The sequence below is a fragment of the Grus americana genome, chromosome 4 (assembly GCF_028858705.1).
Source record: "Grus americana isolate bGruAme1 chromosome 4, bGruAme1.mat, whole genome shotgun sequence".
Taxonomy (NCBI): domain Eukaryota; kingdom Metazoa; phylum Chordata; class Aves; order Gruiformes; family Gruidae; genus Grus; species Grus americana.
In genome coordinates this window covers 54171726-54199391 of record NC_072855.1, presented here as the reverse complement: position 1 = coordinate 54199391, position 27666 = coordinate 54171726, and the positions used below count along the sequence as shown (strand labels likewise).

Here is a 27666-nt window from a genome sequence, read left to right as displayed (position 1 = left end):
AAAGCAGCTGCAACTTTTATTTTATAGACCAAAAATGAAGCCTCCCCCCCATCATACACACGCATATAGAAAAGGCAAGACCGTTGTAACCATTCAAGTGAATGATATGGTGGGCAAACCTCCAGGACAGTCATCTCCTCAATACATTAAATCTCATTCAACACAGGTAATTCCACTCAAGTACTACAGTCTGTTTTGTTAAAATTGATACACGCACACGCACGCACACACTCTATATGCATCATTTCAGGTCACTTTACTGCATAATTAAAAATAATAATAAAGGTAATGAAAACGTCACAATGATACTCTTACAGCAACAGAGGTCTGAGGCACTCAGGGCAGAAAAGACATTTTCTGGCAAATTTGGTATTTGGTAGTACATGAGTCCAGTTCTACGAAGCACTAACCCCTTTCCCCCACCTAAATTCTGCAGTGCCAAGGGGAGCCAAGGGTATGTAGTACCTCATGTGCTTGGGTCTAATGTGGCAACAAATTCACCAGACACCTTGTAAAAGGTGTATTTTATGCCCATGATTGTATGATTTAATGTCTGCATTCTTTTAACAATTTCTTGCATTACAGTGGTGTAAGACTAAGTCTGCAATGGGGTCTGGAAAATTTTTCATTACGATTCAGAAGAAAAAACTAAATTCCCTCAGCAGAGACACCAAAGATGATGGAAAGGAAGTGGGCATGGGAAAAGAGAGGGTAGAGAGAAGAGAGGCTTAATCAATCCACGCTCCTTAACATGACAGTTTCCAGCTCATCACAACCCACTGACAGAAAATAAAGGGGTATATATACTAACATTGCCCACTCTATACCCTGTCTGAGGAAAAAGATGAGTTTTCATAGCAAGAAACTCACTTAACTTAGGGGGGGAAAAATGTCCTGTTTAAAAATTACCAAAAGAAGACGAATACCGCATTGAAGGCATTTCATTTTCTCACACTCAGACTTGTTTTGAGATATATACTTGTTTCACTGTAAGTCTTGCAAATCCAATCCCCCACAGCTACTGTGGATGTACCTTTAAAAAACACCCCACAGTTAACACGTGCAGGGATCCCATGCATCGTGGGATCTTTTTGGTTCTTGTTTTATTCCTTTACCTAGGCAAGTCTGATACATCAGCTTCACCAAGCTTTTGGAGCAGGAGACTACCTGCAAATAATACTGCTTCGCCGAGAAGCAGCTTATACTAGGGAGCTGCATATAAGACAGAATTTATTAATTTTCCCTGTAGGAAGCCCATACTATCAAATCTCCAGCAAGAGAAAAGTCCTGCCATTAACACAGTGTCTCCTACAGTCACAATCACCACAGAAGCCACCAGCAGAGAGTTGGGGACAGAATTAAAGGTAAGGGTAGCCTATTCTTGGCAACATGCATGTCTTTCTCCCCGCTGCCCCCTTCTCAACTGAGAAACAAACAAGGCCCAGCCCATTAGAACAGTATCTGCAGAAGCAGGAGCAAGTCTTTGGAACTAGAAATGCTTAAAATCTCAGGTGCCGCTCACATACCAAGAGCGACAGGGCACGCTGAAGTGGTGAAGAAAAACCCGGATCCCAAAATGTCAAGTCCCAGTGGGAGAGGTTACCCACACTTTTCTAGCTAATATCGTGGTAGCAACAGAAGCAACTGTGGGTCTAATTGGAAGAAAGGTGCTAAAAGAGATAATTGAAGAAAAAAAGAAAAGTATAGCACGAGTGTTGTAGGTAGGAGGAAAGCAGGAAATTCTTTAAATTCTTCTCTGCTTTTCCAGACATTGGGTCAGGTTCTTCAAGATATTCCTCTTATCTACAATCACCGAGAACAAAGTAAATGATGAAATCTCTCTATTCTGTACTCTTAAAAAAATGCATAGTACAGAGACAAAAAAAAATATATGTATCATTCAGATCCACCTGCTCAGTCTAGACTTATCACTGGGACATGAAATGGGGACGAATACTATCCAGCCGCCGAGTCAAGATCTCACAGCCTGTATCGGTGACCAGAAGTGTGTGTTCAAACTGGGCAGATCGCTTTCCATCTCTTGTTACTGCAGTCCAACCATCAGGCCATGTTTCATCTTGCCAACCACCTAAAAACATAAATGATGACTTTTTGACTGAAGTAACAGATATCAGTTCCCCAAAGAGAAATGAAAAATCTATCAGCTATGCAGAATAGAACCAGCATCCTATTCCATCACTACTTAATAGTAAACAAGAGGAACCAATTTACTGCTAAATTGCTCACCTTCACAGATCATTGGTTCAATTGTAAATACATGACCTGGCTTCATGACTCCAACTGCCTTATTTTCTGCAATAAAATAAACACTCAGGTTAGAAAAAGTGGTCCCATCTTAGTAAATGAATGAATCCTTGTCTTAGAAGAATACAGCAGGAATACTGTAAAGTCAGAAAAGCCCTTCAGAGGTAACCCGTTCGCTTGTCTGTTTTTAATTCTACATTAAGATTTCCCTTCGTTCTTTCCTTCTCCCCCTCCTCCAACACCATGGTATTTACTCAAGGAGCTTAAAATGAATTGCTGTCTTTCTCTCCAACAACTGGAGTTCAACTCCAGTTCTATAAAAACACTGAAAAAATGTAATACAGGAATTTTGGAAAACTTCTATGATAAAAAAAATCATTAAAAAAATCAATAAAAATAAGAAGCACTTAAACTATTCAGAGAAGGTTGGAAACCTCTTAATTTGTTTCCACTGAACCATTAGCTCCAATAAATTGTCAAAATATGATAGCCGTTAAGTAATCCCATGATTCCATTTATGAAAGACACATTGCTCCCCTCATTACTCTCGGTAATGGGGTCATAGTAGTGTCAGGATGATAGTGCTATATTTCTTTTGTTAACATAAAAAGGCAGAGAATTTCAAGGCATCCTGGACAATAATACTGGGACTTTTTGATGTTTCTGTGGAGGCATGCGAACTGATGCACAGCGCATCTATAGGAGTGTGGTTTGACTGAAGAAAGGCTTCAGCCCTTTTCCTCTGCCCCATTTCACTTGAACAGCAGTGCAGCTTAGATCTGACTCAGCCTAGCATGCGAGAGCCGGAACGAACTCCAGTAATGCACAGGAACCATTAGCTCCTAGCTACTTTGCTGCTGTGGACAATTTGCATCAGTTCTTACATACAGATTCCCCATCCCCCAGTCTACTCTAATTGTGTAAATCTATAAAATTGCCTAAATCACCTAGATGCTTTAAAAATCTCAGACATCAAGCTGATACAACAGCAACCAGAACATCTTTCTTTTACTTACAGGGTCCTGCCTCTATCGCCATCATCTGCTGGTATTTCTTGCTCTCATCACTTACTTACATTTAAGTTTCTGGTCTTCTGCATCTGAACAAATTTTGTCCTTTATTCCCTCTAGTTTTCATGATTTTGTTAAATATTTTAAAGGCTTATAAAATTAGCTTTTTGCTTTTAAAAATCCTTTCACAGTAAGCCAGAAATAAGCAGCAGCTTTCATTTTTTTTCCTCCAAGAGGCTTTAAGTCCATGAGCTCCTTCCACTTTGCTTTTGCTGTGAATCTGTACTTAAAAATACCAGAAAAAACCCAGCATCTTCCTTTTTGGGGACAGACATTTCAGCTCAATAAAAAAAAAAAAAAGGTAAAAAAAAAGTTCAAAGTTCCCAACAGCCAGGAAAGACACAAATTTCCTTTTTCACCCATTGCATTTTAATTGGTATAAAATGCCCTCCCATCTCCATAGAGTCGAGATTTTCTTCATTTTACACAACAAAAACTAAATACCAGGAATTGATACCCTTCTATCCTGTGACTAAAAGGTTTTCTCTGTTCTCTGAAAAAATAACTTAGGGAAATGATGACATGAAAAGTGTTAAAGCTCCTTAGGTGATGGGAAGATGGAGGCATCTGTCAGGTCTGAGGAAATAAATATCCTATCAGGCACAATGCTTGTCTATACCATTCAAAAAACCCTTCTATTTACATCTAGAAATGGCAGTAAGTTTTTGCTTAGACTTTCTAAGGACAGAAACGTTTGCCTATTCACATCAGACAAGGATGTCTAAAGGATTAGTTGGGAATTCATGCAATAACATTGAGCACTTACCCAGTACAGATGAGAGTTAACGCTAATCATTAGTGTAGGCATAGATTGTCTCAGTATATATTCACCTTATTTAGGTTCATAAAGCATACTATGGTCCAGAGTTTAGAAAAAAGAATTATTTCACAAGTGCAAAACGCTAACTTGATGGCTGTCAGGCAACATGCTACTTTATTAGAATACAAGCAAGAAGTAAATTGGGTGCATTCATTGCAACCCACTTCTTGCCTACAGGACAACCCAAAAGGAATGAATACTCACTGGCATAATGTGGCACGTTAGGGGCCGTATGGAAAAGTTTATGGATTCCATGCCCACAGTAGCTCCGAACCACTGAAAATCCATTTGCTTGAGCGTGTTTCTGAATAATGTTTCCCAGTTCTCTGTATCGAACACCAGGTTTTACTGCAAAATTAGAGATACAGATGGAAATTTATAGAGCTTTCCTTCAACATAACTGACCATCAAACACCATACAGGCTATATCTCTGTAGTGCTCGTGGCTTGTATGGCCATCTGTTCTAGTATGCGACTTCCTACGATCGCTTAATCCACCAAGTATGTAAGTGAGTGCAATAACATGACAGAGGGAGGAAACAGTCTCATATAAAAGAGAAAATGAGAGAGAAAGAAGGAAACTCCTTCACAAGAACACTACTTTCTTCCTTTTGTGGATGTAAGTGCTCACAAAAGGATGTTGAAGTTTGAAATTAAAAAAAAAGACTTTCAAAGTACTTGATAACTTCTCATACCCACAATTGCAGTGCTTCTTTCAATGAATGTATGAACTATATTTTAATGTACACTTATGTCTCTACTACTATGTGAAAAGTGCACGCAAATAAAGAGGAAAAACAATTATATGTGAAGGACAAAGAAGGGGGAAACAAAAAGACAAAACTCTAGTTCTCTAGGTATCTCTAGCCTTAGACAAGATTTTTAGTGGCAACGCTACAGCAAAGAAGAATGTTCATATGTAGGACTAACTTTTTTGACAATCTTTTTAGGAAGCATTAAAAGTTAACGAGTTTGAAACAGATAAAAATGGTGTGAAAAATTCACTCTGAGCACCTGGACAAGGGAATAATAATGCCATAAAAGCAACATTGCCTCATTCATCAGCTAATGAAGATGCATACCAAAAGCAACCTTGAGCCACTAAAAAGAAAAGAAGAATGTAAAGGCTATTTCAAGATCATTCACAACTCCATGAATATATACTGTTCCTTCAGGAACTAGATGTGTGCTTATGTGGAGCCATCTTAAGCAGATGTCACATACATAGCTAAAACTTTACACGAAGCAAGCCATTTAGTTCAATTCTCTGCTGATGTAAACAACTACAACTTAAATCAGTAAGCTGAATTTACAGAAAATAACAAGAAATTTAGATTACTGGAGTGTGTGTACTTTTCCCCAAATAAATAAATAAATAAATGACACAGCAGGGAAGAGAGGAAAAAATCTGTTGGTTTTGTGCTAAATAGTTGTGAAGTAGTACCATGTCTGTCAGGCTTGACAATACACCAAGGAACTCATATCGATGCAGCAAGGAGCGCTCTGCTTCTCTCTCTCATAAAACTCTCCTAGTGAGAGCTCTGCTCGTCCAATGCCAAGAAATTAAGATGATTTAAACAGGGGAGAGGTGACCCTTTTTAACAGCTGAGGCACTTGCTGCCAGAATTCCTACTTGCAGGGAATGGCTAAAACCCATTAAACCCTGTTACAGCATCTAAAAAGTTGGTAAAGAAGAGTTACACTGAGAATTTAAATCTCATAATGAACACAAAGGTGAATTTCTCTCATAGTTTATACATCAAAGCCAGGTTATGAAAGAGAAGAGACAACATGTATAACATTTACTATAAAAATAAAGTACAGGAGCAAAGATAAACATTATTCTGATTTAGCTCTGAAAAACAAAGTGGTCATTTCAGAATAGTAATCCCACATAAATAGGTGATCTATATTCTTCACAGCTCAACTCTGCAGTATTTTCTTGACTGCACAATGGATATGCAAGACATCATTCATATGGATTTTTGTCTTTTCAGCTTGGCTATCTCCAAATTATTAATCCAAGTAAGTTCATTATAATTTTTTTTGTTTACTTTTGATTCAATGCAAGTTTAAAGCCTTCATATATAGCACCTTAATCTTCAGCCTTTAGAGGCGATGAGGTGAGTAAATTTTATTGGGGATTTTAAGAATCTACAGGGTATAAAATACACAGATGATAGAAATATTTCCAGGGACTTGGGAGATTTTTGTTTTCTCTGTTTGTCTAAGAGAACTTAGTATATTCCTTTGTGAATGAAGTTGAACACGACATTCTCTAGCTACCTGTCTATCTCATTGTACGTTTCAATGAGCTGTCCTGAGTTATATCAAAGCAACATAATTAAAATTCTGTGGGTACTGAAGGATACGGATCTGTCTTCTCTGGCACGCTCCCACAGTTGAAAATCAAGAGGTCATGATTAGACTTACGAAATAACCATCAGGTTTGGCAGGGGTAAAGAGATCTGTTTAAGAGTTCAATGTTTTAACTTTATTGGTTCATTGTGCAACACCACACAAATTATAAAAGTAGGAATCCATACTTTCCTTTTCCAAAACACATTTTGTTCTTCATGTTCTCTAAACTGCTCAGATCAAGAATGTCTTATTCAGCTAACTAATAGCCCAAAAAGGCTGTTTCCATGTAAATATCATCATATGTGGATCAGCTCAGCATCAATTACATTTTCCTTGTCAACCCACATTTCAAATAAAAGTTGCAACCACCGCCCACAGAACTGTGTCACTTGAAGAATCACCGCACTGTACAATACACATCATCTGCTAGTGACACACACTAAAGCTTCCGTGTTCTACAACAGAAGTCATTCCCGGGTAATAGCAAATATGAGCACTCATGTTTGAAAACCAAAACCATAATGCTTCAGGCTACAGCCAAAGGGTTTACCTGCGTCGATGGCTTGCATTAGGCACTCATAAGTTGTTTGGACAAGTCTCCTTGCACCCTCATCAACTTCTCCAACGTAAAACGTCTCGTTCAGATCGCCATGGTAACCATTACGATAGACAGTAATATCCACTGCAAAGAATACCAGATATGTTGTAATACTACCACTGTATTTCTCGCTCCTTGTCTCTTGATTTGTGAAAGGACAACAAAAACCATGTAAAAATGTAGTAGTGTAATTGTGAAGTTGTAAGATTACTTTGGAAGAAGTCAATATGTAAACTCTTCCAGCAGAATCAATTCTCTCATGCTTATCCTGTAGATTCTATAGAATTAATAAGATAGTGTTTCACTGGTCAACAGTTTGATTTAATTAAAAAAAAGGAAAATAAAAACCCCATACCAATACAACACAGACACAGCAAGGTTATGATTGGTTTTCTAGGTAAATATAAAAACAGGAAAGAGAAGTTCTTTGCTCCATGGTGATTTACCTGGTTAAAATATTTTCTTAGAACTAATTCCGGCACTAACAGAGGGAAATTTTTAAAGGTATGTAAAGATGTTTTAACACATATTTTAACTTCAGTCATTTCTATGCACGTTTAGAATAAATCACGTATTTGCAAAAATTGTAATGCGAAACCCCATTGCTTCCAGCAAAAAAGGTAAAATTTCTTGAACATTAAATACACAGCAACTTTCCAACAATATTCCTGACTAAGAAAAACACACCAAATAAAACTTTTTTTCCCTTTTTTCTTTCAAATGAAAGAATTTAAACATTCAGTATCAGGCAAAGAGCAAGAATGAAAAGGGCATGCTTAAACAACCAAGGTTTAGAAGAACATATAATAAAAGTTTAGAATTATGTGGCAGCAAAACTCTAACTTGTTTGCTTTGTGTACAAAGTTGGCTGTAAACTAAAAGTGATATAATTAATTCTTGAAAAATAGCAGCATAAGTAGTTTTGATGGAGGAAAAAAAAATCTTTTTTAGTTTAACTTACTCCAAAAAAAATATGCTTTTTTAGATTAAGAACATCCATACAAGATGTTTGTTGCAAATAGTCCTTTTACAAAACATGGGAACCAGCCTACCAGTTTAGACATAGCTGTCATCTATTCTAGTATCCTGTCTCTCATAGCAGACGAGTAAAAAAACTAAAACCTGCCATCATACAGTCATTATACATAGTAAACCCATGCAAAATATTCTAGATTTGCATATCAAGTTGACTTCCTGTGGTAGAATGGGTACTTTTGTGTTTAACAGACTTTGTCAGTAGTCTGGTAGGTCTAATAGCTGCTAGTGTACCAACACCACTAGAATAATTATTGAACTGCTATTCATGAAGAAATCCACCCGCAGACCCCCTCCTCCCAGGGAAATAGCCATGAAGGAAACTCTGCTGAGCAATAATGCTTTAGGACTATGGTATATGAGCTGCTTAGAGAGACCAGTACAACCTTGATAGGAAAATACGGGAAAAAACACCACTGGTGTCAACAGTAAATCTGTACTGCTGGCAAACATTTAAGAGTGAAATTAACACTGCACAAAACCAACGCTGCCTGCTACGGACGCATGCATGTGCAGGGTTACACTGTACTTGCTGCAGGATTGCAAGGGACTAGTGGACTGTTTCAACCAGCATCCATCTCTAGCAATGTAACAACAGGACCATAGAGAAACCAGCACCCTGGTAACTTATCCAGGTAAGTTTCTTGTGAACTGTATATCCGAGCTCCTTAGCACACTGTCCAGACTACTTGCTGCAAAGAAGCTATCTCTACAGGCCATGTGATTACAAGACCTTCTTTTGATGCTGCCAGATTTGGCCAGAACATCTCACGTTGCAGAGAGATCAGCTTTGTTTAAGAATCTGCTGCCAGGGAACCAGTATGATAACAAAACGCTATGATGCCTGCTTGGAGGAGGTTGAACTAGTTACCACCTGCCAGTACCTTCTGGATGATGTTTTCCTGTGATTCTAAAAACCTGGTTTGGCCTTTGACGTGGCCACCTTTTGCTTCCAGCAGGCTAAAAAGTTTTAAGAGAAAGACGGGCACTTCCCTCCATTGTTCACTGGGCACGTTCCCTCCAAAGTACTTTTTCTATCTCCTGCTTTGTACCCTGTTTTGTTCCTCCTCTTATAGAGCCTTTTGAGCCACTACCTTACCAAAAGGAACCCTACAAGATTTGGAAGTCTTCTGAGGCCATGGGAAATGCATCTTCAATCCACAACATGTGGACCATTTTTTAACAAGACCAACAGCTACAAAAGAGTAAACTAGTTCTTCCTCATCCAAAGAAAGCAGAAGGCTTGGGCAAGTGCAGGCAGGGCAGGGATGCGGACAAAGGTATGACTAAACTTTCTTATAAAAGGTGTTTTCTAGTGCTGAGGTACAGCCTTGGCATGCAAATAGTGGCAAGGTAATGCACCGTGTAGGATGAAGCCAACCTAGTAAGCTTAACTGGCCTTCTTAGTTTGGACTCCAGCTATGTCAGAAAAGCTGGCAACAACAGAGAGCTGTGCAAAGGCATCATCTTTGAAATTAAAAAAAAAAAGAAAAAGATAAAGTAGCTTTGACCAAATGGTTACATGTACGCTACAGCTCAGAGCTATCAGGCAGACCAAACATGACCTAGAAAGGGGCAGCAATCATGAGGCTTGTTCTGAAAACGCTGGTACCCATAGCACTGAGCTGTAGACTTAGTAGCTATTATTGTGTTAACATATATCAAATATCTGTCAATCTAAAAGGATTCCAACCTGCTTCTAGAGGTAGGCCAAACCTTAGGATACGCTGGGTATTTATTTATGGATAAAAGAAAAGCAAACCAATGCAATAAACAAAGGTGCAATTGTTAGTACCAAAAAAAAAAGTGTCATTAATTTTCACTGCCAAACCCAGAAGAACTGAATGAGAAAAGGAAAAACGGGCAAGTAGTTTATAAAAGTATCCCTCACCACCCAAGAAGGCTTAAGCACCTTGAGTATCATGAATAAAAAGTAGGTGGTACTGTTAGGTTGAGAGATGTTCAAAAAAGGGGTGTGTTTTTTAATAGGTTCCTATACAACGCCTCACCATTAGGATCCTTAACAGTCATCATAATCATCATGTCTGTAGCAAAATCTTAAGGATTGAGAGCCATCTGATTAAGAATTCACACAGAACTAATCCAGTTGAATAATTCAATATACATTTTATTCACTATTTATAAAGTCTGTAACAACTGGAACCTAGCCCATAAGCGGAATACTCAGGTACTATACTAATGCACAGAACTAGGGTAGAAGAATTATAAAGCTCTTAAAGTGGATCAAACTTTTAAAATAGTTTTATTAAATAAACTCATTAACTTAAATATGTACTTAATTGGTAAATGAAAACGAAAGCCTCTTTTAAGAAGCTATTCCAATCATGTTGTCTGCTAGTGAAACCTCACCTTACTGCGTGGTTTAACTGGATAAAAGGTAGAAATGCTGAAAGTCAGAAATGCTGAGTTAATTTTCATAGCACTTACCATTAACAATATCTCCCTCCTGCAATGGCCTCCGGTCAGGAATTCCATGACAGATCACTTCATTCACTGATGTACAACACGACTTAGGGAAATTATAATAATTCAGAGGGGAAGGATAGCAATTCCTTGCAATACAAGCCTAATTTAGAAAATACACTTTATGTTAGTAAGTTTTGTACAAAGAAAAATCGTGCACACAACAGCTTTACAGTAATAATGATAGGTTGAAGACCAGTGACTCTTGCAAACTAGTTTCTTCAAGCATTTTTTGGCATTACGGTATTTTGTTATGCTTTGTATTTCTTACTAGGAAGAAAGTAAAGCTACTTTAATTTTGTTTCTACTCATTCTTATGTTCAACTACCAATGCTGAAATATTCAGGTTTAAAACAATGCACAGCAATATTTATTTGGTTAAAAAACCCAGCCATTTTCAATGACTTTTTTAAGCACCTGGTCTAAGACTAAGTATTTTTGCAAAACACACAAGCTACACAAAATAAAATTTAGCACCTCTCTCTCACCCCTAGCTTTAAAACCTTAAACTGCTTCCTTTGCACTCACTCTAATAACCTGTTTGAGATTTTTGTTTTATATTTACTTACATACATAGACATATACATGCTAGATGACATACTAAGCAATTCTGGAAAAATAATACTGTGTTAACTTTTTCTTTTTTTTTTTTTTTAAATAATACTGTTTAAAACCACAAAATACCAATTGGAGATATCAGTCAGTATCAACAATCTGCCATGCAAAAGTTTTTGGAAACTGCTGAGGAAGAATAACACCATTTTAACTACTAGTTGTTCATACTGGACATTATGTATAAGCAAATAATTTAGTGTTTAATGCAGTTCAACAGAAACCTCCAGCCTAATCAAACCACAGTATAAGTTCCTTACAATCTTGGCTCAACAGCTGCAAATGCAGCTATACCAAAATTGTTGCCTTCCCCACGGTGCACACAAGTATGCTCAATAATCAGTTTACATGCCTTACAGAAAAGACAGCAAAGAAAAAAAAAAAAAGATTACTCAATTCAAGTATCTATGAATAGTTAAGCCAGGAAAATACTTGAACATGTATTTCAAATACTTCTCTGGATGGGGCTTTAGTTTGCCTGACTGCATCAAACATCTTGTTTCAATTCTCTCTCAGGCTCCTCAGTTCTGATTCCTGATCATAAATAAACTTTCTCCTCTGTGCATCTTAACCAACAACACAGAGCACACAAAAAAATCCACGGCCTACATATGATGTTCTTTATATAATGGTATCTGTGGAGCAAAAACGGTTTAGAGGAAAGAAAATTATATGAAGTTAACTGAGAAAACAGGTGAAGAAACTTAGAGGGAATCTGAAGCTGGAAATCATGGAAGGAGCTGATTCAGAGAGAGGCCCAGGAGTTCCTAACTCAGGGCTCATTTTAAATTTACCATTGTGCTGTAATGTATTCTAACATCCGCACTACCCACTAGCTTCAAATTTGGAAACAGTTCAAAATAAAGAACAGGAATTCAAGCAACAACAAAGAAAACCACACAGCAATCATTCAAAAATAAAGAGATAAAAGAAAGCATTATAAACACCAGAAGAACAATAAAATAACCTTACTAAATGGACAGCATGATCAATTTCTTCTGTAGTTACACCTGCTTTCACCATCATGGCAGCAACATCCAATACTTCCCTAGCAAGCTGCAAATGAAACAAAAGTACTGATTTAAAATAAGACCAGGACTATTCCTCAGAAGGTTAGCAACCCATTTGCTACAGCTATGCTGAGATTGCTAGTAAAGCTTGGCAGATTTAGACTCTAGAAAGACTTCAAGATGTCGACAGGTTATATTACTAAGCCACCTCTGTGAGATTTGAAAATACCCCAATTAAGATTTGGGCCACAATCTCCTTGAATACCAAACGTAAACCAGACTACCTAAATACATTTCAAAGTTTGAGTTTATGCACAAGGAAGTGATTACAAATGAACGGCTCTTTTTCAAAAATTGTTAGGGATGGGGCCTTGTTTTGATTTTGCTTTTTAGTTTTTACTTAGTAAAAACTCTTGGAGAGAAAGACATTCTGTTCTTATTTATGCACTATAAAATATGTTTTAACAGTAACGTCTCAGCCACAGATTATCTCACTAATAACAACAAAGCAAAAAACCAGATAGAAGTCATCTTTCTGCTTGCAAAATAGTTTACTGTGAATTGGGAGTCACAAGGAGAGAGACACCAATAAAATACCAACTTTCCCAAAATATTTTTCAGTGCTTAAAAGTGGTTTGAAAATTTGTACTCTCAAATGTGCTGTCACAAACTGGTAAAATCACTATAGATTTTTAAAGAATAAAGGCCCTCTGTAATGAAAACCAAATCTCCCTTACCCTACACACTACTCGCATCCCTTCTATATCCTCAGATGAGAGTATTTTTATTTGAGAGGTTCCTTTTAAAGCCTGTTCTGATTCAGACATTCCTGAAAAGAAAAAAGGGGGAGGAGAAAAAAAACAGAAAGGAAAAAAAAATGTTATGTGGAAGAGTGATTGCTACACATGTCCAATCAAGGAACTTACTTAGCTTACCAATGGCAATAAAAGTATGTACTTTCTCACCACAGACTAAAGTAACGAACCCACACAGTCATAGTATTATCATCATTCTCCAGATCAATTTGAATTCATAAGCCTTCCACAAATAATGCCCACATGTGCTCAGGATGCCCGTTCCCTTACTGCATAAAACCACCATGTCCAGTTAGTCAAAACACAACCGTAAAAATCACATTTACAAGGAAATTATTTTATTCATAGAGCAGTCATTTTTCTTCTTTTTTTTTTTAGCTGCTTTGGAGATAATAAATACTAATAAATAATATTCTAAAAGAGCCATAAAGCTTGTGAATATTTCTAGTTATACTATTGCAATAATCACCTGATAAAAACATGTAAATTCTTCCTACCAGATTCTGTACAAGCCCAGTTTTATAGTTGAATGACCCCCTAAAAGACAGTGTTTTGTGTTGTTTAAATATTTACATTCTGTAAAGAATAACTAAAGAACGGCCAAAGATTTTAAAATCCTTCTAACAGACTTTTTATAGCAGCTTTTTTGGGAAATGCAAAGCACCAATACCAATGTAAAAAGGGGAAAATACCAAAACAAACCAATAACCAAGTAATTTTGAATGTCTTCTTTCTATGTCCAAAAATAGCTGGAACTCACATATGTCAGTTTTGTTTTGCGGGTTGCTTACTGCAGTTTTGTTTGGTTTTGTTATTTTATAACACATTTCCAACAGATACACTGATGTCACTGAGAATGACTTTGCAGAAGTCACCTGTGACAGCCAACGTATCTCCTTCATGCTTTAAAGGCTTCTTCCATTAAAAGAAAAATAGAAAGCAAAAATAACACTCCATAATTGTGGTTTATTTCAAGTTACCTAGTGGGTGATCAGCATAATCCGGTCTCTGAATATAACTTGGCACAGGTCTCGTTGGCGTCTAAATAAATCATAGTCAAAGCTGGTTAGGTTGCAAGAATACTTATTACAGTCATAAAATCAGAGACTCATGCAGCAAAATTAAATACAGTGAAATATGGCTAATTCCACTTAGAAAAAGTTGTGAAGTATGCAAACACTCCAAAACAGTTCCAATTTTCATTTCTCAAAGATTCTCCTGTTACTTTTTATTGCTTTCATATCATACAACCTCTAATAGCCAACTTCACAGCTTTGTAAAAACCATACTTTTATGTGTCAATAAATGAAATTGGTTTTATAACATATTATCCCTGTTATATTGTAGTGTTTGTTCTGCTACTTTCCAGACTGCAAATGCACTGGTTCCAAATACATCCTTCCTCTCTCTGGTTATTAGTGTCTATTAGCAAGATTGTTATTTCTAATCATCACCCTAGTCATTAGCACTTTTTATTATAGTTTCATTTGCATCAATCCTACAGCAGTCAGAAGGCAAAAAAGCAAATGCTCAGTGATAACAATCAATACTAAATTACTTGGCCAGCGACATATCCAAAACACTCTTTCTCCAGTGACTCTCTCACACGCACAGGCTCAGGCTCTGTTAATCTGTTTTCTGATGAGCCTGGGAGATGAGATGGAGAAGACTACAGAGAGGATGCCACAGAGGCAGTATTTCTAGCACAGGCCATTTAGAAAAGACACGTGTAAATAAAATGCCATTATTCCTGTCAAAACTTTGGCTTATTCCACGTACAAACTTGTACCAATTTAAAAATATAGCTATAGCGAGGTCATCTTCTAAACCCACCTTTCACAGCCGAAGATGTTACTGACCTCAGTTATTCTTTGCCATTTCAGTGCTGGAGATTACTATAAACCTCTGTTCCTTCAGCAGAGCTGTTCACCAGGTTACCCACCAGGTTATTTCAAACCATTGACATAAAATAATATAAACCCATTTATTTAATTTCTAAATTAATTCCCCTGAGTTTTTCTGAAACAGACTGCTCCATTATTGGTGAGAAGAGTAAACAGCTAGGAGAAGACATCATCTGAACTAGTAGCATCTTTTTGCAGAATGAATGTCAAAAGGTACAGCCAAAAGGTATGAGCGTAAGCCTGTTACTGATGCATGTTACCTTACAGGCACTTCCTTCAATTTAAATATACTAAGAGATAAATCAAGTTAAATCAAAATGAACCACAGTCATGCACGTCCTTGCCATCAGATTCAGGCTGTTTAAGCAGCTTTCCTCTCTCAGCTAAAATGTGAGAGGTAATCAGGTCAGGACTGGCCCGTTACTTGCTACAGAATGCAATGGCGGTGGGAGTACAGAGTGGCACCTGTTGCTTACCAGTGGATAGTGTGGCCTGAGTTTACCAGTGTATCGATAACCAGACCAAGGATTTGTGTTAACGTCACCTTCCAGGGTCCAAGAGGAAACTTCACGCTTAGCTTTTTCATCTTCTGAAAAGACAAAAAAAAAAAAATTTGCAGCAGCAAAATCAGTCCTACTAAGAGTAAGAACCGTGGAGTCCAGAAAGTGATCCAGAAGTACGTAAGTCTACCTTTTACTCTTTCTGGCATTTTAGATACTGATATATGAACTGATATAAACTTCCAACTCTATCTTTATTCAACAGCAAACTGAGGAATGTCAGGACAGCAGTACTGAATGTACAAATGAAGTGTTGTAATTAAGTCGCTCTTCATTTGTAGTTCTAAAACATAGTTCTGTGCTTGTTTTCATTCTTGGGGAAAAGCATGTTTCTACAGAAACACTCGTTATCCCTTCAACTAATACTTTTGCACTGTAGATGAATATTCCTCTTCCATGGTTTCTCCTAGCATTCAGTGACAGAAGTGACCTGGGGCGGGAAGGAGGGTATCCAACTGTTAGTTCCAATACACAGAGCCTGCTACCCCTCCAGATCTGATGGAGAGAGTGAGGGTGCTGCCACCTCTGCATTTCAGGACGTGCAGAGCGTGCACCTTACGAGATGGTCCCAATCTGCTGGAGGTTCCCAGCTTTCTCAACCTTGTGAAATTCACATCTGATGCGGTCCGATGACTGACTTCATTCACAAATAACACAGTCCTAACAGGGCAGACTGAAGGTGTTCACATAAAGGATTGAAGCAAGTAGATTGTGAGCATTACCAAAAGGAAAAATATTTACTCAGAAAGAGGAGGCAAGGGTTAAGAAAGAGCATGGTAGCATTAATCTTTAACTCTTAACATGACAATTAAGTTTGTTTTCTCTTTTTATATCTCACAAGAATGAAGAGATGGCAAAAGGTCTGCCACAGCAAGCCCTAATATGAGTTCCTCAGAGTCTCTGTGGCTGGCATCTGAGCCATCTGCTCACATGACACTCAGTTTAGATGACCCGCTGAGAAGTAATAATTTAAAAATCCAAAGTTTAAAGAAAGGAATATTTTGGATTACTTTGAGATGCTTCAGTAGTTTGTTGCATTGAGATCTTGAGGGCTATCAGAACCAAGCCAGCTCAGCAGTTATCCAGGAAGCCAACAAGATCATGGATTTAGCGGAATCAAAAAATTGCTGTCAGATAAACAATGGCATTAGAAGACTGCACCAGAGGATTACCAGAACTACTAACAAAACAGTTTCATATCCATTCAGGGACAAAGTAATGAGATACAGAATACAAGTGTGAACTATGAGACCCCTACACTGGGAAGGCAGAAAGAAGGAAAAGATTTGTAATTGTCTGTGCTACTCCAACCTATTAACCATGCAACATTTATCATGGGAAAAGGAGTTTTACTGAGTTCCAGGAAAGGAGAAGGTAAATGAGGATTTGAATTTCTGCCATGCCGCTTACTTTTTAATCCCACCTTCCTTTTCAGCAGGGCTTGATGAAGATGGGCAGGGGAATGGGGGGGAAGAAGCAAGGGGGGGCAGAACTGGTGTCTGTTCTCTCTTTTTGTTTGTTTGGTTTTAAACTCATGGATTACTTTTACTATTCCAGTTAGAGAGAATCTACTACTAGTATTTCTGTGCCAGAGCTACCAGCTGTAACTAAGGCATACAGGTACTCCTGTAACCTTCAACTAAACTCAGCAAAATCCTAGCTATGATACATCCTCTTATCAATGGCTGCATTGGTGCACAAAAGCATTTTCTTTTTTTTTCCTTCTCCAAAGGGGTACACCCCAAATGTACAGAACAGCTGAACTCCAACTGGCTCACTTGCATTCCAGCAAGTGTCTAATCACAAAGACTTCATAAGAACCTCTCCCACTTCACTGCCGTTTACTACATTAGCCATCAAAATGCTATGATGGAACAAGCCTGGCAATGCCTTACAGTAATGGTTTATTATTCTCCTTGCCCTTTATTTCAGCATCCCTCTTCCTCTGTTCATATACCCAGCAATGGAACTCAAGGAATACTTCATACAAATAGAAAAGGGAACAGAAACAGAGATTTCTTACCACTGTCTCTGCAATTTTACATAGATCTTTAGATTAACAGGAAGTGGACAAAATTTCAGATATGCAGAATTCAGTGGCAGATATCTTGGAAAAATCCATACCATTCTTAGACACAGAATCACAGAACAGTTGAGGTTAGAAGAGACCTCTGGAGGTCATCCGGTCCAATCCTCTGCTCAAGCAGGGCCACCTAGAGCCAGCTGCACAGGACAAAGCAAATTCAAAACAATATTTAAATGGATTTTTAAAAAAATGTACTTACTTGCTTTCTTGTGTAATAACTTGTGAGTGGCCCAGCTTCCCTTAAAGCATTCCTAGAATTACAAACAAAAAATAATTTTTTAAGTAGCATTATCCTAGACAGACATGCCATCTCCACAAAATAGAGAAGCAACTGTATTTCAAAAAAAAAAAAAAAAAACCAAAAAAAAAAACCACCCCACCAAAACTGAAAGACTGACTTTATTAACCCTTGGAGTAACACGCATCAAATACTACTGTAACTGCTAGTCCTAACAACAGAAAAATACTACATTCAACAGCTTGCAAGCCAGTAGAGACAGAAAGCATAGCCAAACAGGCACACCCATCACAGTGAAACACACTGATCTAATCCCGTCTACTAAATACTGTCCCCTTATCGTTTTAATGATTAACTAAACACCGTGGTTGCTCCAGGTTGGCTGAAACACTGCGCTGTTCATGGTAACACAGAGATAACACGGTCTATCTCCATACCAGATCCTACAGCACTGCAGTGGGCAAGATGGTCCTTCCTCCCTTGGCTCCTACAAGAAGCCACCTCCTCCTGCTAATTGCGCCCTTTCTGCCTCCTTCCCCAGCACGGGAAAGCAACAGAGGCCAATCCGTGTGACCACAGGGGAACAAATGGAAAAGATTAAAGGGGGGAAGGGAAGCGAGGGGTACTGAATGGAAATAGGAAAAAATACAGAAAGTTGAAATGGAAATCAAGGAAAGAGTGAATGTGAAGGAGTTTGTCTTTTTCTCTTCTTTCCAAGGAGAAAGAGAGCAGTTCATGCAACTAACAATGAATCAGCAATGGGGCAGATAGAAATGGCTGGCAGCTGGAGAAGAATAAAGAAAGATGAAGATGAAGGAAAGACATGAAAAAAGGAGAGATTTAAGTAGAAAAGCTGCAGACAGCAGCATTAAAGGTGATCCTTTAAGGTGCTAATTAGGAAATTACTTGGGTTTGTAGCAGAAAGTCTAATTCAATGGCTATGTAGACCCAAAACAACCATTACGAAACAGCTAATTCCAATCATTTACAAAAACAACTGAATTTCTGAAGAAAGAGGCAGGAAGCAAACTGTTTTCCTTTATAAGGAAAGACAATACTAATGCTGAATCATCACCACCAAACTACCATCCAGGGCCAACAACTGATTCAACCTAATGTATACAACACTCAACCAGTCCGAGACAACAGACCTGTAAACTAAGCCCAGTGTATAACATTCTGCCCCTGCTTCCCAGTTGCTATCAAGCAGTCTTAACTGTCTACTCCTGTAGAGCCGCCTTCTCCCCATTTTCTCATTAGTCTTGCAAGCAGTAGTTATCAAATTGTACCCACAAGACCGCAGTAAAGCAGTGCACAAGCAGGCCTATGTTCAAAGAGACCCCGTTGTGTGCCATTTCCCTCGTTAATAAAACCAGTTGTTTGTTGTCTTCTCCTATGCCATATACTTGAAATTGCCACATTCTCTGGACTGGTGCTTGACATGCCATGGTGCTACGTAATGGTCTGGGCAGTGAGAGGCTTTGAAACCAACACTTTAGATTATCAGAGAGAACATCTTTTTGAAGAAGCAGCAGCAGGTTTTGCTGTCACACTCGTATAACCTGCTGCATACACAGACCTTTGCGCTGCACTAGTATCTGTTTTCTGTTGGACAGCTGGGAAAAAAGGAGCGGGTTTTAACCGAGGCTTACTTTAAGAAAAAATAAAAAAGCCAAAAAAACAGTTTCAAGGACACTAGAAGCATCAGTATGGTTTTATTTGCCTTTTAAACACCAGGACCTTGGTTTTAATTGACCTATGGTTTTAATTGCCTTTTAAACACTTCCTCCGAAGCAGGAGGATTACACAGCTAAGGACTTAGAGCAGCTACCAAGTCTGCAAATCTAGAATCCACTTCTTGGAATACAAAGGAACATTTGGGGAATGAAGACATAATTCAGCTGTGGTAATTACTGTAGTTCATTCTCTCCTTGCCCGTGAAATTTTGAGGTGTATTCTCCAGTGCCGTGCCTTTCTCCTATGCCAACAGTCTTTCCTCTTTGCCAGCCTGTAACCAGAAAACACCAGGTGAACACTGCACCACTGGCAGTATCATAACCTCACAGGCTTCATTTTGGCTTTTTATTTCCTACAGCTGTAAACAACCTAAGAGGATCTTCCATAAGGCTGCCATATGTCTGAGTTTTCCCAAACATGTTTCCCAGCTTTTACTTGCCCTCTATTTCCAGAGGAGCACCAGTTCCATCAGAACTACTACAGCGTAGCTCCAAACAAGCTGCTGCACACCAGGACATCCCAGACACGTGCACTATATGCACATCGATCAACTGCAACAAGTACACACAGCAAGCCCGAAGCATTTTTGTAAGCACAGTCCATCACACATGCAGCGTACAACCAATGAAGATCTCTGTCTGGGTCTGACACTTTTGGAAGGCACTCAAAGGATATGCTGCACATCCACCTACAACCCATGTATTTTGTGTAGGATCAGTCATACGCTTCCTGTAAGCACTGGACTTAACCGGGTACACACGAACTATTTATATTCAACAACCTACTGCACAAGCACCACATCGCACATGCCTGCAGAGCTCTGCCTTGGCAATTCCAGATAAAAATATGGCAGCTGTCATCTCACAGGTTGGAGAATCATAGCTCTGGCGACAAAGCACTACCAATGTACCACTGCATACTGCAAACACCCTCACCTTCTATACAGCAGACTTCCTGGCATGCCAAAGAAGAAAGCCACTCTTTCTCTCCATCTGGGCCACTTACTGGAGAATTTTCTGGAGAAAATTTTCTGCTTTTTGCTGAGCCTTCTCCTCTCAGCCTTCTGCTGAGACATTTACTTCAATCTTCCTATTACTGTTCCTGCCTCTAATGATTCTTCCATGTTCCTATGCCATGTACAGATCAGGATAGAAAATTTTCAATTATTAAATAAACAAAATAAAAAATATCCAGGGTGATTTTTAATATTAAAATGAAGAAATGAAATAATTTTCTCTCTGATACGGTTAAAAAAGGAACACAAGACCTCACATTGCTATATTTGAAAACATTAATTAGCTTCAGGGGGAAAGTACACAGGAATAATATGAATTTGGCTTCAAGTTTCTTGGAAGACTCCCTGGATTTAATTTCAGGCACCACATTATCCATTAGTATGTCTGATATTAATAGCCCCACCCTTCTCACCTAAAGCATTTTTCTTTTTATGTAGCAATCAAGACAGACTTGGAAACACTGAAGAGGACTGTACAAGAAGAGAGGTCAAATGTATGACCAAAAAAAGGCAGGGGGTGGGGGTAATCCTCAATTTGTTTAGCGTAATCTTGAGTACAACTATTCTATCAGCAAGAAAAATCCAATCATGATTTTTAAACAGAGACCATCAGCATATTTAAACCTTTAACAACATTTCTGGCTTCAAGCCATTCTTAAGCCAGTCCCACTGACTCTGTGTTTAGAGACAAGCTCAATGCAGTGATCACCAGAACCTGTGCATTCACCAAAAGGTAACCAAAGGCACAATCAGCATTACAATCTAGAAAGATTCCTCTTGGATAACCTCATGGAAGCCATGTTATTTCTCTAAATGATTTTTTACTTAAGGACTCAGCCCAGCATCTATTTACTGGTTGAAATATTGACAGAATCATGCAGCATAGCAGAATTTGTTTTACAGCAGAGTGCATTTTCACTATGAACACAATGATCACTACCAAATACCTTAGGTGGTTATTTTTTTTTTAAAATCAACCACTGAAAGAACAAAACAAAATCCTTTAAAACAGTTATTGAGCTACTTAGCAAGGAATTTTTTTTCCTGTTTCTTGTCATCTTTACAGTAATAACAGGGAGCTTCTTACTCTTTTGGTTCATGTATCCATGCAACCTAAGAGGTAGAAAGGCACAGCCAACTGCAAATTCCAGAAAAGGGTGCTAAATCAACCAAGATTAGGATATAACTACACTGCATACCTCTGTATAGCACAAACATAACCAAACTAGCTTTAAATAACCTACCCAAGTACAGGAAGCTATGCAGGCACCACAGCACCGAATTCAAGGCACACTCATTGATTGTTTCTGAACTGCCTTTGCAAGGTAGCAGCTCATTTAAAGTTAGCTCTGCCAACTCTCTGTCAGCAATTTCCAGCCTTAAGGCTGACACTCTTCTTCAGGCTTCCCTTCACCTTCGGGTACTGCCGCTTTATACAGCCTGGCGTTTGACACTGTAAATACACCTATCAGCAAGTACGCAAAAACCGCCCCACTGCACAGTTACTGAGAACTCCAATTCCACAAAATAGCATCCAGCTTCCACAAAATTACCCCTCTCCATCCACTCTGCTCATTTAGAGCCACTGTGATGAATTTCCGAAAAAAACCTATTCTACAGAAAAGAAAACAACAACAACAAAGGACAGCTAGAATCAAACTGTGGGGACCGACTGGCTGTCTCTTTGCATGTCATTATACCCTGAATTGTAATGGGCAAACATCTAGGAAACAGTGCCAAGCAGTACACTGTATTTAAAAATATTCTGAGCAATTTTTTTAATAGAATTTAAAAACATCCTTTGGAATGTAAAATTGTCTTGAGCTTAATCTCAGATCATGTAGTTTTACTTAATGAGAACTCATTTTTAACCATGAAGGTATGCAAAACAGAAGACAAAAAAAAGCTTAAGTACAGCATTTAGCTTAAGAAAAATATCAGGTTATCAGGGATATATATGCTTAATACAATACAGATTAGCCATACATTTTATCCATAAATACAAGTATGTTGACGAATACAATTGTTAATACATTTGACGTTAACATAAAACAGTTGCCTCTCTTTAGCATGCTAAACCCTATTCTTCTAGGTGTGGTATCAGCCCACAGAGACAGCCTCTGGACTGAAAAACTCAGTACAAAATTCCCAAACTAGCCTAAGTACCATACACGACTAGTCAGTTTTTCAGAAGAGCTGAATACGCCTTTTTTCAGAAGGGCTGAATACGCCTTTTTTCAGATTCAAATCCAAGGGATACACCTACATGCAGCACCTTGTATCAGCAACGTTGGCTTTCTCCTTATCTAAGCCTGATCTCACCCAGAGACGCCTGGGTCCCACATGACAGAGCCCTTTCTTTGAGGAAGGAGCTGCATTTTCAACTCTTGACATTTACAGAGGCATCCAAGTGATTTTTGAGAGTAGTGAAGAACAACGGAGCAGAGAAATTAAAACTGGACCATCCTTTCAGTATATTGAACACTAGCTCAGAAAGCCTGCCTATAGGAGTCTGTAGTTGAGAAAGTTACGAGGGCTCAGCATTTGTGCCTCAACAATAACCAAGCATTTAACACAGATGCAGGTATTTATGGTGCTTTATAGGCAATTAAAAATGCCAGCTTCCTGGTGAAGGGAGTCAAAAGATCTTCTAGAAGGCAGTACCTGCAGAGTGCCATTTATACCAAAAGAAACCCATACACATTGCAGTTCGATCCAAGCAGCGGGTTCTAGCCTATTTTAGGCACAGCAGACTACTCCATTTCACCTGAGACACTTATACAGATATAAATAGTATGAGAGAGGAAGTTTTCATGAAAGCAACACAAAATTATTAATAAGAGATCAATTTACAATTAGAAGACTCATATATGAAGTGGTAACTGGAGATCCCAAGGACAGTCACTACTTTTCCTCTGTTCATCATTCAGCAGTTTGCAGAAGGCATAGGAGAAATGACAATTGTTTGTCTATTTAAAGACAAACTGTTTATGTATACTACATATAATTTACACACAAGTGGCACATGTATCTACAAAGGCAGATTTCACAATAGCAAATTCATCTTAGTAAGAGGAACAGCACGCTTGAGATAGGATGCTGGGCATCTGTGTTATTTCCACATTCAGAAGATACAGTGAGATACAATAATTCAGTCTAAGATGATAAACACATGCAACACTGTAGTAAGTGTCTACAAAAGAGAAAGCAAGACAGTGAAAGAAGGTAGCTGGGAGTGACACTACCTGATTTACTAGCCTAAATGAAGGTCTTATTAAAGGTTAACAGCAGACAGAATCCCTCAGCAGAATATTCCCTATTGTTACACCTCAGAGTGAAAGAAAAAAAAAATAATGCTGGGATTCAACACACCACCTCAGAGCTCCTTCACTGCTAGAAGCCATCTTTACCATGTTTCCATTACCAGTTCAAAACTTCCCTGCTAGGCCTTGGCCCCTTTTCCACCCATGACCCACAAGCACAACTGTCACTCAACAGCTGTACCCAGTTTCCAAGGTACACAACACCCAGAGATGAAACAGTGCTGGCTCAAAGGAATTTCAAAGGATGTCAGATTACTTCAGAGTAAGCATTTTCAGGGTGTGTTGTTGAGACGTACTCTTTTTAATGCAGAAAGGGGGAAAATAAATGACCAGAACAATGCCCTTTCTCAAGGAAAGGAGAAACACAAATGATAAATTCACTGGGAAAATCACTGTCTTGATACAATCTACCTGAAAAGTTCACTTCAATTCTCTACATTAATTAAACATTTTTTGTCACTCTATCTCCTCATTAAACTGAGATTCTTGGTCCTATACTACCTGCATTAGTTTTTCTGAAATTATATGTTACTATTTATAATTCAAACACATTGCTTCATACTGGTTACCACAGTAATTCACACTTTTCTATTGTTTGTTCTTAGCACGAGAGTAAAACTCCCTACAAATTTGGCATTAGCTCTGATTGGAGTTCTGGCTGTACAAACAAGTCATCGTAAGCTTCCAAGCAAATTAACCTAGCGTGCAAGTCCATACAGATGCTCTCACCTCTCAAAGAGACACCAGGTAGCTTGTCACTCCCATCCTGCCCCCAGCCCAGAGTAAGTACCTGCATACCGCTGCATTGAATACGGATGGGTTGACTTTACAGCTGCACCAAACTGGGCCACAATGGGCAAGCCTGCTTTTCGGCAGCATGCTCCTGAAGCACTGGTGTTTTCCGATCCTGCAGTGCACAGCACTGGGGAGCTAAACTAGCAAAAAAAAAAATTAATGCAATTGCTTTTCCTCCATTAAAATAAAACCCTAAAAACCCCAGAAATGGCTCACCAAGGAATTGGGCCAGCTTAATGGAAGGGGTAGAAACCTTCATCCTTGGAAGGAGGGAATAGGACTATGCCAGCTATAATGCAGGCTGTGCTGTGAGGTGGAATAACATCCTAGGTCCACTCACTAGCTTATCTAACACTTATTTATGCGTGTAATACCACAATGGAAAGAAAAACACCAAAGAGAGAACTTTGGGAAAGTTTCACAAATGCTAAGCAGTCCAGTACTGTCAGCTGAAACTTGCTGGAAGTTCAGAGAAGATCTCCTGGCTTTGAAGATTCCTTTGCTTATCACGTGCTTATCTGAACAGACATCCAGGTTGTAAGCAGTACCTCACCTACCCTCCTGACGGTGCTCACCAGACACCAGCGGAGCACTGCAGCGAGTCTCCTCCATCACACACAGCAGCTGATGGCGAGAGCTGGAACCTCGGGGCAGCCTGTGCTGGGACCCACATAAGGTACTAAGGGGGGGCTGAAGGTCCTTGCTGCAAGCTGAACACAGGGACTCTCCTCTCCGTGCATGACATTCTTCACACATCTTGAAAACTTCTCTGTTCTGTAACACGCTTCGCCCTAAAACCTGCAAAGCACCTTTCATATGGGGAACACCTGTGCTTACCTACTTTACTGATCAGGACAACGAGGCACAGTGGGGAAGAACAACACATCCAAGGTCACTCAGAAGTAAGATGACTGGGATTCCCAGCTCAGTATTTTATTGTCTAGGCAGGACAGCTTTCCAAGCATGTAATCAGTTATCCAGCAGCCTATCGTAACAAGCTAATAAATATTTCTGGGAATTCCCCTTTTACCTTACAACAGAAGCAGACATCTCAGAAGAATGAAACCCAATATATAGATAACAGGAATCTCTGCATCCTATATAAAATTAGCTGAGCTGGGGATGGGACAGAGGGGAGCGAAGATGTTACCAGGACTTCTCATGCAGGCTTTTTTGGTCTGCTAACAAACAGTTTTGTCATCACCAACTAATATTTGCATATGCTGAAGATGCATTTATGACCAGTTTTGCATCAGATATGTCAAAACAGATAGTAAAATGCAGAACAAATCCTACAAATCAACTATAAGCACGACATGGGAACTGGAGATACAGAATCATCAGAACAATTTTGAGTTGCAGTCAATGTTAACTTCGCATTGACTCCCAGCATCTGGCACCAGAGACTTCAGGGGAAAGTACCAGAAACCGTGCAGTGGGTGTGTTACACGCACGTGGGCAGTTTTCCCCTAGTCCTATGCAAACCATAACTATCAGTTTTCATCCTGACTCAGGAAAAAAAAAAAATTGTCCAATTAGTAAATTAGTCTAGCCAATGTGATTGAATGATTTTTGTTAAGTTTTTCTACAAAACTTCAATGATTTTACCCTGAATTGTAATTCTGGCAATGAATTTCACCACTAATCTCTGAATTAAACACATGCTTCCTCACCGATGTCGAAATTACACATACAAAAAGTTCAAAGTATTAGGCCATATATTTTATTGTGCATTTTCAAGTTAATAAATAAAACCAAATGCAGAACCCACTCAACAGCCATCAAACAGTCCTTTCTATCTAAATTAAGAACCACACTATATTATCACTGTGGTAGTAAGTGAGGATAGCTGAGGCCTACAGAGTATGTTTAACAGGAGTTGACGGTTGTATGACAACCGGCCTAACCTGAATCTCCTTGTCTGGTACTCTTACAGTACAATACCCAAAGATATATATATATATTTAATTAAAAAAAAAAAAAAAGTAGAGCACCAAATCCCAAATCATTTCCCCAAAAGCTTTTATTTAGTTCAAGGAAACAGAAAATCTGTTTTTTCAGAGCAACAAGTCTCCTAGTGTTTATCAAAGCCAAGCAACTCCAGAGCTGATGCAGACACAGAAATGCACAGACCGGAATTTGATGAGCACGTCTCATTTTGTCCCACTAAGCCCTTACTTTTAACGGGGGGGGGGGGGGAGGGACCGACCACCCAAACCTTCAGGCAGAGGAAAAAAACGTGCACCCTCTCACGAATGCTACGGCTGCTCTTCAGCAACCAAGTGCCGCATTACCCCTAGCCATGAGGGGCAGAGGGGCTCCCACCCCCACCGGGGCCACCGACCGGGCACCCCCCAGGCTCCAGCTCCCCCCCGCCAACGGGCGGGGGAACTTTCTGAGGGGGCAAACGGCAGCCCGTCCTCCTCAAAGCTCGCACGTACCTCGCGGGCAGGGAGATAAACCCGGACACGAAGGGCCAGGCTGCGGGGCGGAGGAGCCAGCTCTCCTCGCCTGCCCCCGGGCCCGGCCCCGCGCTCTCACACCGGTCCCATTTGCTGACTGGAAATCTCATTACGGTCCCTTCCCGCCGCCCGTATTTCCTCTCCGCGAAAGGAGCGCTCTCCGCAGCACGCCAGGGAGAGAGAAAAACCCGGCCCGCAGCGTGGGGACGGGCGGACTCCCGGGGCACCCGCCGGGCAGGCGAGCGGTGAGGGAAGGGGAGCGAAACCGAACAGCCGGTACCGCGGGGATCTCACCTGAGAACAGAAGTAGGAACCCTGGATGCCCAGTTTGAGGCAGGTCGGGCATTGCAGCTTGGCCTCGCTGCTGCAACCGGCCGTCTCGCAGACGCGGGTCTCCACCGCCGCCATGCTGCCGGGCTGCCACAGGCGCGGCGCGGAGAGTCGGCGGGGGAGGAGCCGCCGCCCGGAGGTGCCGC

General features: G+C 39.5%; 1 protein-coding gene across 1 annotated transcript; it reads right to left on the bottom strand.

The window, feature by feature from the left end:
• Positions 1–27645, bottom strand: METAP1 (methionyl aminopeptidase 1). Its single transcript, XM_054823936.1, has 11 exons — positions 27485–27645; positions 17820–17871; positions 15451–15563; positions 14051–14111; positions 12993–13084; positions 12218–12301; positions 10598–10736; positions 7067–7198; positions 4360–4503; positions 2248–2313; positions 1–2089 (listed from the first exon to the last, which is right to left on the bottom strand). The coding sequence occupies exons 1-11, from the start codon at positions 27596–27598 to the stop codon at positions 1929–1931; spliced, it is 1158 nt and encodes a 385-aa protein (XP_054679911.1). The 5' UTR covers positions 27599–27645; the 3' UTR covers positions 1–1928.
• Positions 27646–27666: the final 21 nt, after the last annotated feature.